The sequence below is a fragment of the Danio aesculapii genome, chromosome 18 (assembly GCF_903798145.1).
Source record: "Danio aesculapii chromosome 18, fDanAes4.1, whole genome shotgun sequence".
NCBI lineage: Eukaryota > Metazoa > Chordata > Actinopteri > Cypriniformes > Danionidae > Danio > Danio aesculapii.
Window position 1 is genome coordinate 24,862,325 of NC_079452.1, and position 17,500 is coordinate 24,879,824.

Here is a 17,500-nt window from a genome sequence, read left to right on the forward strand (position 1 = left end):
TTTGAAGCAGAGCGAAAGTCTGGGTTTTGGGTGCGTGTTTAAACAGACATATACACATAATTAATAATAACAATATCTAAAGATGTCGATCTTTGGTGTTTTTTTTTTCAAACACAACTAATTTCATCCTAAATGAGCATCAAAAGTTAGGAAAGCAATCGAATGCTTTAATGATAACATTAAATGTGTGCATTTTTAAAGTGACACGTGTTATCTATTTAAAAATACAAATAAATAAGAGATTCATTCGTTGCTCTTCAATCAGAACGTTTAAGTTATACAGTGAAGAAACGGCTAATGAGATCTGCTAGCTTGATTCTATTTCATTATAGCTGTTCATTTTAATGAGCTGAACTGTTTGCTAATGTATTTGCTGCTAATGTATACTATTTAATTTTCTTGAATTTTCTTTTATTACTGACCATTTAACTCAGTAATAAGTCTTTTTTTACAATGAAACATCTACAAATAAACATATTTAGGAATTTGGGGACTTTAAAAAAAATAATAAAAAATTATTATTTTATTTTCACATCCCAATGTTGACAGGTATGCTCTACTCACCTTATTCTCCGTGTAATTTACTATGACCTTTTATGTGAAGCTGCTTTGACACAATCTACATTGTAAAAGTGCTATACAAATAAAGGGGAATTGAATTGAATTTATTTTCTGAAAATATTCAAATAAAACACTTTTGAATACTACACCCCCTTCTTTGTGTGGTTTATTTATGAACTAATTTCGAGAGGATCACGTGCTTATGATCAACACGGCTGGCTCCTCATTAGCTCCGTAATGTGACCCATCAGATAATTACGGAAGCATTATAAATAACCAGAGTTTTTCACTCCAGTTATCTTCGTCCTGAAGCTTCCCCCTCCTTCCACCCCTACTTCCTCCCTCTTTTTTCCGATAGGGCGACACGGTGGCCCAGTGGCTAGCACTGTTGCCTCACAGCAAGAACACCGCTGGTCCAACCTCCTATCAGGCTGGTTGGTGTTTCTGTGCGGAGTTTACATGTTCTCCCCGTGTTCGCGTGGGTTTCCCCCGGGTTCCCCGGTTTCCTCCCACCGTCCAAAAACATATACCGTAGCAATAGATTAAACCAAATTATCACCGAAAACAACCCTAGTTTACACTTCTCACGCGGCGACAAGCAGGGGAGTTCTCGAGACCTACCTGAGCTCGAACTCCCCTCTCGCCCTTCTAACGGGAGGGAGCCCCGGGCTCGAGGATATTACGAGCTCAGGGCTCTCTCCCGGGACAGCATGCCAAATACGCTTTATTGATTATCAGCTAAGTGTGAACTCTTGAAGTGAAGTATACCATAAAATATTTCAGATTCTCATTGAACATGCTTTCTTGTTTTTTTTTGTTGTTGTTTTTTACAATAAAACCAAAATCAAGTGTAGTAGTGCAACAGGATGCTTGTAAACCACATAGATATATACACTAGATATTGCATACGGACCCTGAGCATGCATCAGTAGCGCCACCATATTTGTACAGTGCTCCCAGCACAAGTGTCATTCAACCGCACTAGTCAAGACAGTGTGCCAGGGTGAAGATGCTTGACATTAGCGCTGTGTAGTAACGAGCAAAGAAAACAAAGCACAAAGGCAGAACATTTCACAGCTAAAGTTTCATTATTTATGTTTCTATATGTTATGAACTTTTGTGCTCAACAAGTAACATTAATACAGACACTTACTGCACTCACCATAAGGCAAAGTAGCACCAGCTTGCACTGAATACTGGGCTTATGCTAGTTTTGTTTAATAAAATAAGCAAACAATGCAAAAGAAATATGACAATGAGATGCTGCGGTGCCAGAAACGTGTAGTAATGTCAGCTAAGTGAACGAGTCGTTCATAACGGAGATTCATTCACAAACGAATCGCTCCCTCCGTCAGAATGAGAAGTGAAAGCAGGAGAGGGGCTGTGTTTCAGGACGTGGATTAGATCAAATCTAACAGGAGGGAGGATAATACATTGACAGGCACACAAACGCAATGCCCGTGCGGTCACTGATCCATCAATGTAGAAAATTATAATTGTAATTATAAAAAATATTTGCGCACTGGCCACCGGGAAAACTCTCGATTATAGATATATGTGTATATCTCTGGCTCTGGATGGCCACAGTCCTTCACTGCAGATTGGTCCCGCATTCATTTCAAAGGAGCGCTACCCTGTAGTACAATGGCGGCTCTATTGACGCATTCCTTCCAATAGACAACAACAGGGCAGGCGACATCTAATGTAAACATCTATGTGTAAACCAACAGTGCTGTGTGTAAGACATTATTTAAAACAGTCATTCTTTACATGACTTTAACAGTCATTATTTAAAATATGGTCAACCGTTTGGTATAGAGGGGCAGTCAAAGGGTTCAGCAATATTAGTTTTGGATTATCTCCAGAACAAACCACTGTTATACAATGACTTGCCTAATTATTCTAACTTTACCCTAATTAACCTAGTTAAGCCTTAATTAAGTCACTTTAAGCTGAATACTAGTGTCTTGAAGAATATCTAGTGTAATATGTGCTGTCATCATGGCAAAGAGAAGAGATCAGGGTATCACTTTATATTGATGGTCCCTTTAACGCATTTTGTTGAATTTAAAGGGCACCTAGGTTAGCTCTTTTTTCAGATTTAATATAAGTCTTTTGTGTCTCCAGAAAGTGTGTGTAAAGTTTCAGCTCAAAACACCCATCAGATTTTTAATTATAGCTTTTATTAAATTCCTATTTATACATTTTTTCACTGGTTGGCGGTTTTGGTGTACTGCTTCTTTAAGGCTAGTCCTCCCCGCCCACCGTTTCTATGTGCCTTTCTGCGTGCCTTAATCTCCTCCCTTGGCAGCATCAATATGACGGTCTATACACCATACATCCACACATGTCTGTCCAAACAGCTTGAAAAGTAGATTTTTCACCATAGGTGCCCTTTAAGTTAAACTGCATCTGCATGTCAACTAATTCTCATTAGATTATAAGTAGACTGTTAGATTGGGGTTGGGGTTAGTGTAAGTTGACACATACTTGCGGGTCAGTTGCGGGTGGATGTAGCGGGACATGGCATGGCAGTGGACCAGCGAAAAAGCAGAGAGTGGGCTTTGCAGAATGGGAAGATGAGACGCCCAAAATAATGGATGAAGTGAGTAGCCCACTGTTCAAAGTTTCAGTTAGAGGAGTCATCAGAGGAAAATCTGCTATTGTTCTGGGAGAAACAAGATCGCATATTTCTACAACGCAGCACCTTGCGAGGAGAATCTTGTTCATTCCTACAGCACGCGGTGCGAGCGAACGCTCAATTCAGTGCAGCTGGCCGCGTTTAGGAGGCGAGGCGGAATCACCCGAATCCAGGCACAATAGATGCTACGTTATTCTGTTTTTGCACAGTGCAAAGAGAAAGGCCAAGTAAACACAACATAGCTGCCATTAAGGCTGAAGTGGCACCCTTTCTGTTATCTTGTTCCTGTGTCTGTAAAAGCTCAAATCTCTTATTTTTACTCTCTGTATCTATTTGAAAATGAAGAAAATGTTGTCTAAAGACAAACTTTAGTTTTTATAAATAAATGTTCATTTAAAAACGTTAAGATTAACGTATTATTTTACTATCAGAGATGCGCAGATTAAAGCTCACTGAATCTGCTGTTAATATCCACGCTGACCAGAGCCGACAATTCCCCCACCGCCCCGGTCCTCGCTGTCGGACGCACAATCACACCCCCATCTCTCGCTTTTGCTTTCGGTATGAGGGCGACATGTTCACCTTTTGCCTAGAGCTCCAGTTCAGTTTGCTCCGGCCCTGACGGTGACCTATCATGCCTAAAACAAAGAATTAAATGATTGAAGTGACGATCGGGTGCGGATACATATATCAGATAAGAAAAATATGTGCGGGCGGGTGGCGGGTGGATGATTAGTATGAAGCCGCGGATTCGGGTGTCATTTCAGCTGATCCGCGCATCTCTAGTCTGTTTATAGAGCTGTATCAGCAGATATTTAGTAGACAGTCTACTAATACTCAAATGAAAGGTAATTGGCTTGCAGTTGCAATGCAACTTTTAGTCAACAAAATGTGCAATAGGGACCATCAAAATAAAGTCTTACCGAAATCAGTTATTAGAAATGAGTTGTTAACTGAATTAAAACTATTATGTCTAGAAATGTGTTGAAAAAATCTCTCCTTTAAACAGAAACTGAGGGAAAATATATACAAGAGGGCTAATAATTGAGGATGTTGAATCATTCTGACTGTATACATCATGGGTTTCTTTATTCTGTTGAACACTAAAGCTGAAAACCACTGCAAAAACAAAAGAAGATATTTAGAAAAATGTTGAAAAGTGGTAACCATCGACTTCCACAGTGTTTGCAAATCAATGGTTACCGGTTTTCAACATTTTTCTAAATATCTTCTTTTGTTTTTGCTATGCAAGAACATCTTCAACATGTTTCTAAAAATCATACTAAATTATATAATTACTCCCAGGGATGTTTATATTGAAGTTAATATTTAGCCACACCATATTGGTGTTTCGTAACATCTCATTTTTAGGAGCTGGGTCATTAGCCCAATGCTCAACCCCCTACCTGGAGGACCAGGACATACACACATACACTACGGACAATTTAGCTTACCCAGTTCCCCTATAGCGTATGTGTTTGGACTGTGGGGAACCAGAGGAAACCCACGCCAACACGGGGAGAACATGCAAACTCCACACAGAAATGCCAACTGACCCAGCTGAGGCTCGAACCAGTGACCTTCAGTGCTCCCACCGTGCCACCCCTTCTAAACATCATACATTTTCACACTCAACATTTTTCTAAGCATCTTCTTTTGTGTTTAGAAGAGCATTAAAAGTAGTAGGAGTAACCGTAATCTGTATTAGGAGTTCTTTAAAAAGTAAATTACTCTAATTACAGGTACTTAACATTTGGAATCTGATTACATAATCCAGATTACACTGAATCACTTATTACTGAGCACTGAGTGCAGATATGTGTGTGTGAGTGTGTGTGTGTGTGTGTGTGCGCGCTAGATTGAGAGAGAAAGATGTTGTAGATGTTTCCACCCCCACACACTCCAGAAACACAGATCAAATCAATAAATCAATAAATCTTTCACCTCCGGCTAATTAGAGTGAGCAGAGTGTGATTCAGAGAGACGTGAAGCAGTAAAGAGAGAGAGAGAGAGAGAGAGAGAGAGAGAGAGAGATGAATATATAGACAGACTGTGTGTGTGTGTGTGCGCGTGGGTGTGTGTGTGTTTACTGTGTGCGCAGGGTGAATGCAGCTCTGGTGATAGAGGTGGGCAGGTTCAGGTCTTCAGTTTGTGTGTGTGTGTGTGTGCGTGTGAGTGTGTGTGTGTGTGTGTGTGTGTGTGTGTGTGTGTGTGCAATGCACATGTTTCCGTTTTGTTTATTGTGTGTGGTAAAGTCTGTTTGTGTGTGTGTGTGTGTGTGTGTAGGTGTGTGTGCAATGTACGTGTATGCATGTTGTTTATTGTGTGTGGTAAAGTGTGTGTGTGTGTGTGTATGTGTGCATGTGTGTGTGTGTGCAATGTATGCGTATGCATGTTATCTATTGTGTGTGTGTAGGTGTGTGTGTGTGTGCGCGTGTATGTGTGTGCGTGTGTGTGTGTGTATGTGTGTGCAACGTATGTGTATGCATGTTGTTTGTTGTGTGTGGTAAAGCGTGTGTGTAGGTGTGTGTTTGTGTGTGTGTGTATGTGTGCGCAATGTGCTCGTATGCATGTTGTTTGTTGTGTGTGGTAAAGCATGTGTGTAGGTGTGTAGGTGTGTGTGTGTGTGTGTATGTGTGCGCAATGTGTGTGTATGCATGTTGTTTGTTGTGTGTCGCAAAGCGTGTGTGTAGGTGTGTGTGTGTGTGTGTATGTGTGCGCAATGTGCGTGTATGCATGTTGTTTGTTGTGTGTCATAAAGCGTGTGTGTGTGTGTGTGTATCTGTGCGCAATGTGCGTGTATGCATGTTGTTTGTTGTGTGTGGTAAAGCGTGTGTGTAGGTGTGTGAGTATGTGTGTGTGTGTGTGTGTGTGTGTGTGTGTGTATGTGTGCGCAATGTGCGTGTATGCATGTTGTTTGTTCTGTGCCGTAAAGAATGTATGTGTGTTTGTAAGTGTGTGTGTGTGTGTGTGTGTGTGTGTGTGTATGTGTGCGCATGCATGTTCTTTGTTGTGTGTGGTAAAGTGTGTGTGTGTACGTGTGTGTTGGTGTGTATGTGTGCGCTATGTACGTGTATGCATATTGTCTATAGTGTGTGGTAAAGTGTGTGTGGGTAGGTGTGTTTGTGTGCGCAATGTATGTGTATGCGTGTTGTCTATTATGTGTGGTAAAGTGTGTGCGTGTGTGTATGTGTTTTGGGGGGGGTGTACGTGTGTGGTAATGTGTGTGGTTTATTGTTTAAGGAGGTTGACGGCGTGGAGTGTGTGGTAAAGTGTGTGTGTGTGTAGGTGCATGTGTGTGTATGTGCGCGCAATGTATGTGTATGCATGTTGTTTATTCTGTGTGGTAAAGTGTGTGTGTGTGTGTATGTGTGGTTTATTGTTTAAGGAGGTTGAAGGCGTGGAGTGCGTGGTGAAGAATGTGTGGTGAATTGTGTGTGTGTGTGTGTGTGTGGGGGGGGGGGGGTGAAGTGTGCATGTGTGAGTGTGAAGTGTATGTATAATTGTTGTGTGTGGAGGGAGAAGGCATGAAGTGTGTGTGTGTGTGTGTGTGTGTGTGTGTGTGTGTGTGTGTGTGTGTGTGTGCTTACTGTGTGCGCAGGGTGAACGCAGCACTGGTGATGGAGGTGGGCAGGTTAAGGCCTTTAGTGATCTCCCTCCAGATCTTCTTGTTAATGACCTCCACCAGGCCTCCCTTCTCCGTCACCAGCCTGTAGAGCCTGTAGAGATCCAGAACCTGCTTCGCCATGATGGGGATCCGGTTCACCGGCGTCCCTGCAGACACACACATACAATGCGGTTAGAAATGCCAAAGAGGATTTAAACCCATGATCAAAACACCACCACATTACACACCAATAACAGTCAGAGATCCAATCAGACCATTCACATACAGTAGCTCCCTCCCTCTCTCTCTCACTGTATACACTGTATGGTGTGTCCCAAATCACATGCAAAGGAATAAGGGCACTTTAAATACCAGGATGATGAACTTATTCAACCAATGAAAAGAAGTGTTGAAAGTTGAACACTTCATGCACTTCAGAGGGGGAGGGGCTACTTAAGAAGGGGAGGAGACAATGAGGGGGGGAGCAGCCAATGAAGGGGGGAGCAGCTGATAAAGGGGAGGAGCTGTTAATAAAGGGGTGAATATGCTGATGAATAGGAGGGTCTTGGTGAAGGGGAGGAGCTGCTGATATAATGGGAAGTGCTGGTGGTGCAGGGGAGGGGCTACTGATGATGAAGGGGAGGAGCTTCTGGTGAATGGGAGGAGCTGTTGCTGAAAGGGAGATGCTACTGATGAAGGGGAGAAGCTAATTATGAAATGCAGAAGCTGTTGATGAAGGGGTGAATATGTTGATGAATGGGAGGGGCTTAGTGAAGGGGAGGAGCTGCTGATTTAATGGGAAGAGATGATGGTGTAGGGGAGGAGCTACTGATGATGAAGGGGAGGAGACAATGAAGGGGGGGAGCAGCCGATGAAGGGGGAACAGCTGATGAAGGGGAGGAGCTGTTGATGAAGGGGTGAATATGCTGATGAAGGGGAGGGGCTTAGTGAAGGGGAGGGGCTTGTGGTGAAGGGGAGGAGCTACTGATGAAGGGTAGGAGCTACTGATGAAGGCAAGGAGCTGTTGATGAAAGGGAGGAGCTACTGATGACGGGAAGAAGCTAATTATGAAATGCAGAAGCTGTTGATGAAGGGGTGAATATGTTGATGAATAGGAGGGGCTTGGTGATAGGAAGGAGCTGCTGATTTAATGGGAAGAGATGATGGTGTAGGGGAGGAGCTACTGATGATGAAGGGAAGAAGACGATAAAGGGGGGAGCAGCTGATGAAGTGGAAAAGCTGTTGATGAAGGGGAGGAGCTGGTGATGAAGGGGAGGGGCTTATGATGAAGGGGAGCAGCTACCGATGATGGGTAGGAGCTACTGATGAAGGCGAGAAGCTGATGATTAAGGCGAGGAGCTTATGATGAAGGGGAAGAGCTGATGATGAAGAGGAAGAGCTGATGATGAAGGCGAGGAGCTACTGATGAAGAGGAGAAGCTACTGATGAAGGCGAGGGGCTGATGATAAAGGGGAGGAGCTACTGATAAATAGGAGGAGCTAAAGAATAGGAGGAGCTTCTGATAAAGAGGAGGGATTGAGAATGAAGGGGAGGAGCTACTGATGACGGCGAGGAGCTGATGATGAAAAGGAGAAGTTGCTGATTATAGGGAGACGCTACTGATGAAGGAGAGGGGCTTGTGATGAAGGGGAGGAGCTACTGATGAAGGGTAGGAGCTGATAATGAAGGGGAGGGGCTACTGATGAAGGGGAGGGGCTAATTATGAAGGGATTAGCTCATGATGAAGGGATGTGGTTTCTGAAGAAGGGAAGGGGCTTCTGGTGAATAGGAGGAGCTACTGATGAAGGCGAGCTGATTATAGGGAGACGCTACTGATGAAGGAGAGGGGCTTGTGATGAAGGGGAGGAGCTACTGATGAAGGGTAGGAGCTGATAATGAAGGGGAGGGGCTACTGATGAAGGGGAGGGGCTAATTATGAAGGGATTAGCTCATGATGAAGGGATGTGGTTTCTGAAGAAGGGAAGGGGCTTCTGGTGAATAGGAGGAGCTACTGATGAAGGCGAGGTGCTACTAATGAAGGGGAGCGACTGATGATGAAGAGGAGGGGCCACTGATGAAGAGGAGAAGCTACTGAATATAAGGAGAAGCTACTAATGAAAGGAAGGAGCTGATGATGAAGGGGAGGTGGTTCTGGTGAATAGGAGGAGCTACTGATGAATGGGAGGGACTACTGATGAAGAGGAGGAGCTGATGGTGAAGGGGATATAGAGCTATTGATGAAGAGGAGAAGCTGATTGTTAAGGTGAAGGGCTACTGATGAAGGAAAGAACAGAAGCTCATCTTTCATTGAACGGTTTTCCTTTGAATCGTTTTATATATGTTTTACTTCAGAATATATCAGTTTGTTTTTGTTATTTAAAGCTTAATTATAATGCAAAATAAAGTAGAAATTCTACGTGATAAAGTCTTACAAAACAAAAACACACCAACCAATGAGAAAATTCAGCTTTTTGTAAACCATTAAATCTTTAAGCTTTGACAGAATCAGCATTCTTCAGAGTGTGAGTGTGTGTGTGTCTGTGACCATGTGTGTGTGTGAAGGTGAGAGTTCACGGCGCCCACATTACAGAACGCCCACCAGCAGCTCTTCAAAAGACACAGGTGGGCCACGCAGAAAAAACACATCTGATCTTCTGTACGCAAACACACCTGACCTGGAAAACAGAGCGGGAGGTAGCTATACACTCATCCTGTCGACAGCTTATCTGCAGGTCAGGGGCGCCTAAAATGTACATATGAAGAGCAAACAGCGGCTTTCCCTACAACACACACTTCTGGAAGAACACACACCTATCAATCTATAGGGAAATCAGCCGAATATAAGCCTCATGTGACCTGCTCGGAAAAGAAATTTTAGATGAGCTTTTTAATACTGCGTAATATATCAGAAAAATACAATATATATGAATAAAAGAATAAAAGTGTAAAGTTTGGTGTGTGTGATCAGAATATAGATAATAAAAGTGTAAAGTTTGGTGTGTGTGATCAGAATATAGATATAAAAGTGTAAAGTTTGGTGTGTGTGTGATCAGAATATAGATATAAAAGTGTAAAGTTTGGTGTGTGTGATCAGAATATAGATAATAAAAGTGTAAAGTTTGGTGTGTGTGATCAGAATATAGATATAAAAGTGTAAAGTTTGGTGTGTGAGATCAGAATATAGATATAAAAGTGTAAAGTTTGGTGTGTGTGTGATCAGAATATAGATATAAAAGTGTAAAGTTTGGTGTGTGTGATCAGAATATAGATAATAAAAGTGTAAAGTTTGGTGTGTGTGATCAGAATATAGATATTAATAAAGTGTAAAGTTTGGTGTGTGAGATCAGAATATAGATATAAAAGTGTAAAGTTTGGTGTGTGTGATCAGAATATAGATAATAAAAGTGTAAAGTTTGGTGTGTGTGATCAGAATATAGATAATAAAAGTGTAAAGTTTGGTGTGTGTGATCAGAATATAGATAATAAAAGTGTAAAGTTTGGTGTGTGTGATCAGAATATAGATAATAAAAGTGTAAAGTTTGGTGTGTGTGATCAGAATATAGAAATAAAAGTGTAAAGTTTGGTGTGTGTGATCAGAATATAGATAATAAAAGTGTAAAGTTTGGTGTGTGTGATCAGAATATAGATATAAAAGTGTAAAGTTTGGTGTGTGTGATCAGAATATAGATATTAATAAAGTGTAAAGTTTGGTGTGTGTGATCAGAATATAGATAATAAAAGTGTAAAGTTTTGTGTGTGTGATCAGAATATAGATATAAAAGTGTAAAGTTTGGTGTGTGTGATCAGAATATAGATATAAAAGTGTAAAGTTTGGTGTGTGTGATCAGAATATATATATAAAAGTGTAAAGTTGGGTGTGTGTGACCAAAATAATGATTAAAAGTGTAAAGTTTGGTGTGTGTGATCAGAATATAAATAATAAAAGTGTAAAGTTTGGTGTGTGTGATCAGAATATAGATAATAAAAGTGTAAAGTTTGGTGTGTGTGATCAGAATATAGATAATAAAAGTGTAAAGTTTGGTGTGTGTGATCAGTATATAGATAATAAAAGTGTAAAGTTTGGTGTGTGTGATCAGTATATAGATAATAAAAGTGTAAAGTTTGGTGTGTGTGACCAGAATAATGATTTAAAGTGTAAAGTTTGGTGTGTGTAATCAGAATAATGATTAAAAGTGTAAAGTTTGGTGTGTGTGATCAGAATATAGATAATAAAAGTGTAAAGTTTGGTGTGTGTGATCAGAATATAGATAATAAAAGTGTAAAGTTTGGTGTGTGTAATCAGAATAATGATTAAAAGTGTAAAGTTTGGTGTGTGTGACCAGAATAATGATTAAAAGTGTAAAGTTTGGTGTGTGTAATCAGAATATAGATATTAAAGGGTAAAGTCGGGTGTGTGTGACCAGAATAATGATTAAAAATGTTAAGTTTAGTGTCTGTAAGAGCTAATGAACAGTAGAAACAGATTTATTTATAGAAAACAAGCCTTCACAGCCACATACACACATTAAGAGTAATAATATAAGCATGTAACTGATCATTTTGCACTCTTTTGGATGAACAAAATAAATAAAAGTGTCAAATGATCAGCGTGAGCATCAGAAACACACAGACTTTGATCTCAGGCTCATGTGATTCTTATCAACATTTCTATAGAAAGTCAAAATCACATGACGGCTTTATGATCCGCAGAGCAAAAACCTGAAGCAGAGCAGCAAGAATGTGCAAATGAGAGTTTAAAGGTTGTGTGACGCGCCTCAACACGCACACATGGAAACAAAAAGAGTGTGTGTGTGTGTGTGTGACAGTCATACACAGGTCAGTCTCAGAGCTGCTCTGATCATATAATCGTCTCTAGAAAGATCAGGGCCGTTCTTTAATGCCTCTGACCATCAAACCATTAGCAGAAGCACATGCAGGGGTCAAAGGTCACAGCAAGGTTATTGATGGATGAATTAAAGCGCCGGTCAGCAGGAAGCCCAGCTTTTATATGGACACAGAGACAGAGACAATAGAAACAGCACTGAATGATTCATACTGACCGCAGCTACAACAATAATACACTACAACCAGTGTGTGTGTGTGTGTGTGTGTGTGTGTGTGTGTGTTCCTTAGATTGTGAGGACCAAATGTCCACACAAGTATAGCAATACCAGTATATTTTGACCTCATGGGGACCAAAAAATAGTTCTAATGACACACTTCACACTAATGCACTTGGGTTGGGTTTAGGAGTAGGGTTGGGGGAGGGGAGAGAATATACAAGAGTCCTAAATGACACACTATACACTTCACACTCAACCATGTAGTGTAGTTTAGTTTTGTATAGAGCTTAGTATAAAATTTAGATTAAATAAACCACCAAATCACCAAATAGTAGCTATCACACATATAAATAATACACTACAACCAGAGGGTGTGTGTGTACCTTATATTTCTTTACATTGTGAGGATCAAATGTCCCCACAAGTATAGCAATACCAGTATATGTTGACCTCATGGGGGCCAAAAATGGTTTTAATGGCTCATAAATCAGACAGAATATATTTTTAAATGTAAAAATGCAGATTGTTTGTTGTGAGGGTTGTGTTTAAGGGTACGGCTGGTGGAAAGGAGAGAATATACAAGGCACGTTCCAAATGACACACTATGCATTATGCACTTATACACTATATACACTCAACTGTGTAGTCTAAAGTTTAGAGATCAGTTTGTCATTGTCAAATTAGTGAAATAAACCAACAAATCACAGTTATCATTCGTATATATAATACACTACAACCAGAGTGTGTGTTTGTCTGTGTTTATACTCTGTATTCCTTACATTGTGAAGACCAAACGTCTCCACAAGTATAGAAAAACAGTATATTCTGATCTTATGAATACACAAGATGCAAACCAAATGATATACTATACACTTATAAACCGTGTAGTGTAGTTTAGTTTCATATAGAGTTTAGTGTCAACAGTCAACCCTAATAGTCGTACTAAATGGAACAACCCATTACCCAGACGACATCTAACGGTTGCCAAATTAGTGAAATAAACTACCAATTAGTAGCTATCATTCACATAAATAATACACTACAATCAGAGTGTGTGTACCTTGTATTCATTACATTGTGAGGACCACAAGAACAGTATATTTACAAGGACCAGTATATTTTGACCTCATGGGGACCAAAAAATAGTTCTAATGACACACTATACACTATGTACTTATACACTATGCACACTTGTGTTGGGTTTAGGGGTAGGGTTAGGGAAGGGGAGAGAATGTACAAGTACAAGACACACTAAACACTATACACTTATACACTCAACCGTGTTGTGTAGAGCAGTGGTTCTCAAACTTTTAAACCCGCGACCCCCATTGTAAGATCGTCAAGAACTCGCGACCCCCCCACTACCAAAGCATATACAAACAATAAAAATAGCTTTTTTTTAAGCTGTTCACAATATTTTAACTATATTTACTATAGATTACAGGGCTCGAAATTAACATTTTTGCTTGGTAACACTGGTGCTTCTAACTTTAAAAATGTAGACGCACCAGCCAAAATTTAGTGGCTCCCACCAATTATCGCACTGTTACTACAAGTTTTATAAACAGATTTATTGCATTTGAAAATCAACACTAATCAAAACTAACAAGCAAAAAAATAAATATGCATGCGTGAGGAAAATATGTCTCAATGAAATCCCGTTATCACAAGAAAAGACATTTTTATAACATTATTGAGTGACCAAAAGATACACGGACGGATATCCCAAAAGATATCCCACAGACTTTACAGTGAATGCTAGTTATTTTCATAGCAGACTTGAAGCCAATGAAGGTCTTTTATCCACTCTTCAATAAGTATAGCTGGTGGATTAACATACAGCACATGATCAGTAATCAGATGTGCCAATATTTGTAGCTTTAGGTGTTTCTAAAACTAAATCTGTCAGTGTTGTTTTCATTCTCTCGTCTTCAGCGCTTTACATTTTCGCGGTTGTAGCTCCTGTCATCTGAAGACAGGAGGCGTTGACTGAGTGATTGACAGCTGATTTTAACCAATCATTCGTGTTCAGTTCTTAGAGCAGTGGGCCAATAAGAAGAGCGCGAAGGCGGGGCAAGCGTTGAAGGCTTTGTTTACTGCGGCAAGTTGACATGACAACAGTTTTAAACTGTTCCTGAGCGCTGCGTTCCAAGTACAAAGATGCATTCTGCCCGAATGTGTCCTAAATACTTTATGAATCAGTAATATCTTTTTAAAAATCTGAAAATATTAGCTTTCACTTGTAATACTGAAAAATATTTATTATAATCACTGAAAATTACACAATTTTTAAATAACTCTCGCGACCCCTTGAAATTATTCTGCGACCCCCGCAGGGGTCGCGACCCCCAGTTTGGGAACCACTGGTGTAGAGTTTAGTTTGGTGTGGAGTTTAGTATAAAATTTAGGGTAAATAAACCATCAAACTACCAAATAGTAGCTATCATTCATATAAATAATACACTACAATCAGAGAAAGAGTGTGTGTGTGTACTTTGTATTCCTTAAATCAGGGTTTCCCAAACGTGTTCCTGGAGGCACACCAACAGTACATATTTTGAATGTCTCCCTTATCTGACCCATTAACTTCAGGTTTTGGAGTCTCTTCTAATCTTCTGATGAGTTGATTCAGGTGTGTTTGATTAGGGAGAGGTTGAAAATGTGTACTGTTGGTGTGCCTTCAGGAACAGGGTTGGGAAACACTGCCTTAAATTATGAGGACCAAGTGTACCCACAAGCATAGCAATACCAGTATAATTTTAACCTCATGGGGACCAAAAAAATTGTTGTAATGGCTCATAAATCAGACAGAATGAAGTATTTTGAACATGTATAAATGCTGATGGGGCTACGCAGTGGTGCAGTAAGTCACTGGTTCAAGTCTTGGCTGGGTCAGTTGGCATTTCTGTGTGGAGTTTGCATGTTCTCCATGCGTTCACGTGGGTTTCCTCCGGGTGTTCCGGTTTCCCCCACAGTCCAAAGACATGCGGTTGAGTGTATAAGCATGGTTATGAGTGTATAATACACGGTTGAGTGTATAAGTGTATAGTGTATATGTGTATACGTTGTTTACTGTGTCATTTAGGATGCAACTTGTACATTCTCTCCCCTTCCCTAACCCTACCCCTAAACCCAACACAAGTGTGCATAGTGTATAAGTACATAGTGTATAGTGTGTCATTAGAACTATTTTTTGGTGAATTGGGTAGGCTAAATTGCTTATAGTGTATGAGTGTGAATGAGTGTGTGTGTGGATGTTTCCCAGAGATGGGTTGCAACTGGAAGGGCATCCGCTGCATAGATCATGTGCTGGATAAGTTGACAGTTCATTCCGCTGTGGCGACCTCAGATTAATAAAGGGACTAAGCCGAAAAGAAAATGAATAAACGCTGATTGTTTGTTGTGAGGGTTGGGGTAAAGCCTGGTTTATACTTCTGCGTTGAGTGATCACGCGTAGCTGTGCATTCATACTTCTGCGCTGTTTCTGTTGCTCTGCAATAACACTTCAGAAACACTAGTTGGCAGTGAGGTGTTTATGTTCCTCTGTGTCGAGTTTCTTCGCTGGTGTTTTGTTTTTTCTAAACGTTTCCGTAATGTTCAAGTGGTTCAGACTCGCTCATTTTGAGGCAGGAACCAGCAGACGTGCAACAACTTTAACCATGAGGTAAACACAAAACAAAACTTTCCATTCGAAGCTCCTTCACGGGACTCCACACTTGTAAACAATCGCTTCATCGGGCTTGTGCGTCTCTCAGTCCCACCCACACTCATCAGCGCTACCAAGCCGACCAATCACAGAGCTTGCGCTACGCGGTGTTGCAACGTGTAGTTAAATTTTTTGAGAGGTGCGCATCAGCAATGCCGACCCCTGTAGCATACGCGTGCACTTGACGCAGAAGTATAAATCAGCCTTTAGTGGTAGTGTTGGGGGAGGGGAGAGAATATACAACTTGCGCAGTGTTGCCAGATTGGCCAGTTTTGAATTTGACTGTGTGGGTAATAAATGTCATTAGCAGGTTGACAAAATTTGGGAGGTTTTGAAACGTAATTTTTTATATGCAGCTTATTCAACAAAACATTACTGCACTCCATTCAGTTTGTAGTGACCAGTGCATAGCGTAAACCGCGTGGGCCCAGCCACAAGAGGAGGTGAAATCTCCCCGGTCAAATCGGACTCCCCTTTGCGTGCACACAGCGCCTGCAGTTAAACTCACAGCGGTTAATCACGACACTTTTATCGGTTATTTTTTCTGCAGTTGACAGCAAGGACAAACATAGAAGCGATGTCTGACTAACAAGCAGCGCCTAATTACGTTACCAAATACGAATTTATACCCATTTCGAAAGTAAAACACTCTAATAGGTACACTCTCAGAAATAAAGGTTCGCGAGCTGTCACTGGGGTGGTACCTTTTTAAACGGTACACATTTGTACTTAAAGGCTCCACATTGGTACCTTAAGAGTATAATACCTAAAAAAATGTAAGAGGAACTGTACTTTTGTACTTTTTAGGTACTAATATTTACCCTTGAGGTATTAATATGGACCTTTAAGGTACAAATTTGTACCTTTTGAAAAGGTACCACCCCAGTGACAGCTCGCGTACCTTTATTTCTGAGAGTGTAGTATAATATACACAACATTAAGTGCAGTGTGTGTGTGTGAGTGAGAGGGGGGCAGTGTTTCGATGTGACATGTTATGTTGTTGTTCTGTGACTGCTGGTGTTGGTTGCTGTATGGTTAAACATTATGACCAGTGAAAGTAACTAGGTCAAATTCAATTTGAATAAATAAAAATTTAATTAAATATTCATTTGATATTGTGGGCGTTTTTTGTGTGTGTGTGTGTGTGTGTGTGCGTGTGTGTGTGTGTGTGTGTTTTGGCAGGTTTAGGGCTGGAAAAAGTCAGCTACAGTTGAAGTCAGAATTATTAGCCCCCCTGATTTATTAGCACCCATTTATTTTTTCCCCAATTTCTGTTTCTCTTTGTCATGATGACAGTAAATAATATTAGACTAGATATTCTTCAAGATACTTCTATACAGCTTAAAGTGACATTTAAAGGCTTAACTAGGTTAATTAGGGTAAAGTTAGGGTAATTAGGCAAGTCATTGTATAACAGTGGTTTGTTCTGGAGACAATCCTAAACAAATATTGCTTAAGGGGCTAATAATATTAACCTTAAAATGGCTTTAAAAAATTAAAAACTGCTTTTATTCTAGCCGAAATAAAACAAATAAGACTTTCTCCAGAAGAAAAAATATTATAGGAAATACTGTGAAAAATTCCTGAATCTGTTAAATATCATTTGGGAAATATTTGAAGAAGAATTCAAATATTACTGGACGGTGAATAATCATCTTCAGCTGTATGTGTGTGTATGTATATACATATTTAGTCACATGTTTAAAGAGCTGTAGTGTGTGTGTGTGTGTGTGTGTGTGTTGTCAGTGCTGCTGCTGGTTAGTTCACTAAATAAACAGTTTGAGTGCTGCTGTTCAGTGGCGCCACCGCTGGCCAAATCTGAGCTCTGATTGGCTGTCGCCTCACCCTCCAATCATGCTTTGCTGGCCTGTTTCTCCCTGTGGGTCGACCTATCAGGAGTGGCTGATTTATGAGCTCAGGGG

The 17,500-nt window shown here is 40.5% G+C and overlaps 1 protein-coding gene across 3 annotated transcripts in view; it reads right to left on the reverse strand.

The window, feature by feature from the left end:
• Positions 1–17,500, reverse strand: part of si:dkey-205h23.1 (AT-rich interactive domain-containing protein 3B) — a 104,887-nt gene that overhangs the window by 6,024 nt on the left and 81,363 nt on the right. For all 3 annotated transcript variants that reach the window (XM_056478892.1, XM_056478891.1, XM_056478890.1), the window contains exon 6: positions 6,793–6,976. In XM_056478892.1, the coding sequence (XP_056334867.1) occupies positions 6,793–6,976 (184 nt within the window). The remainder of the gene's footprint in view (positions 1–6,792; positions 6,977–17,500) is intronic.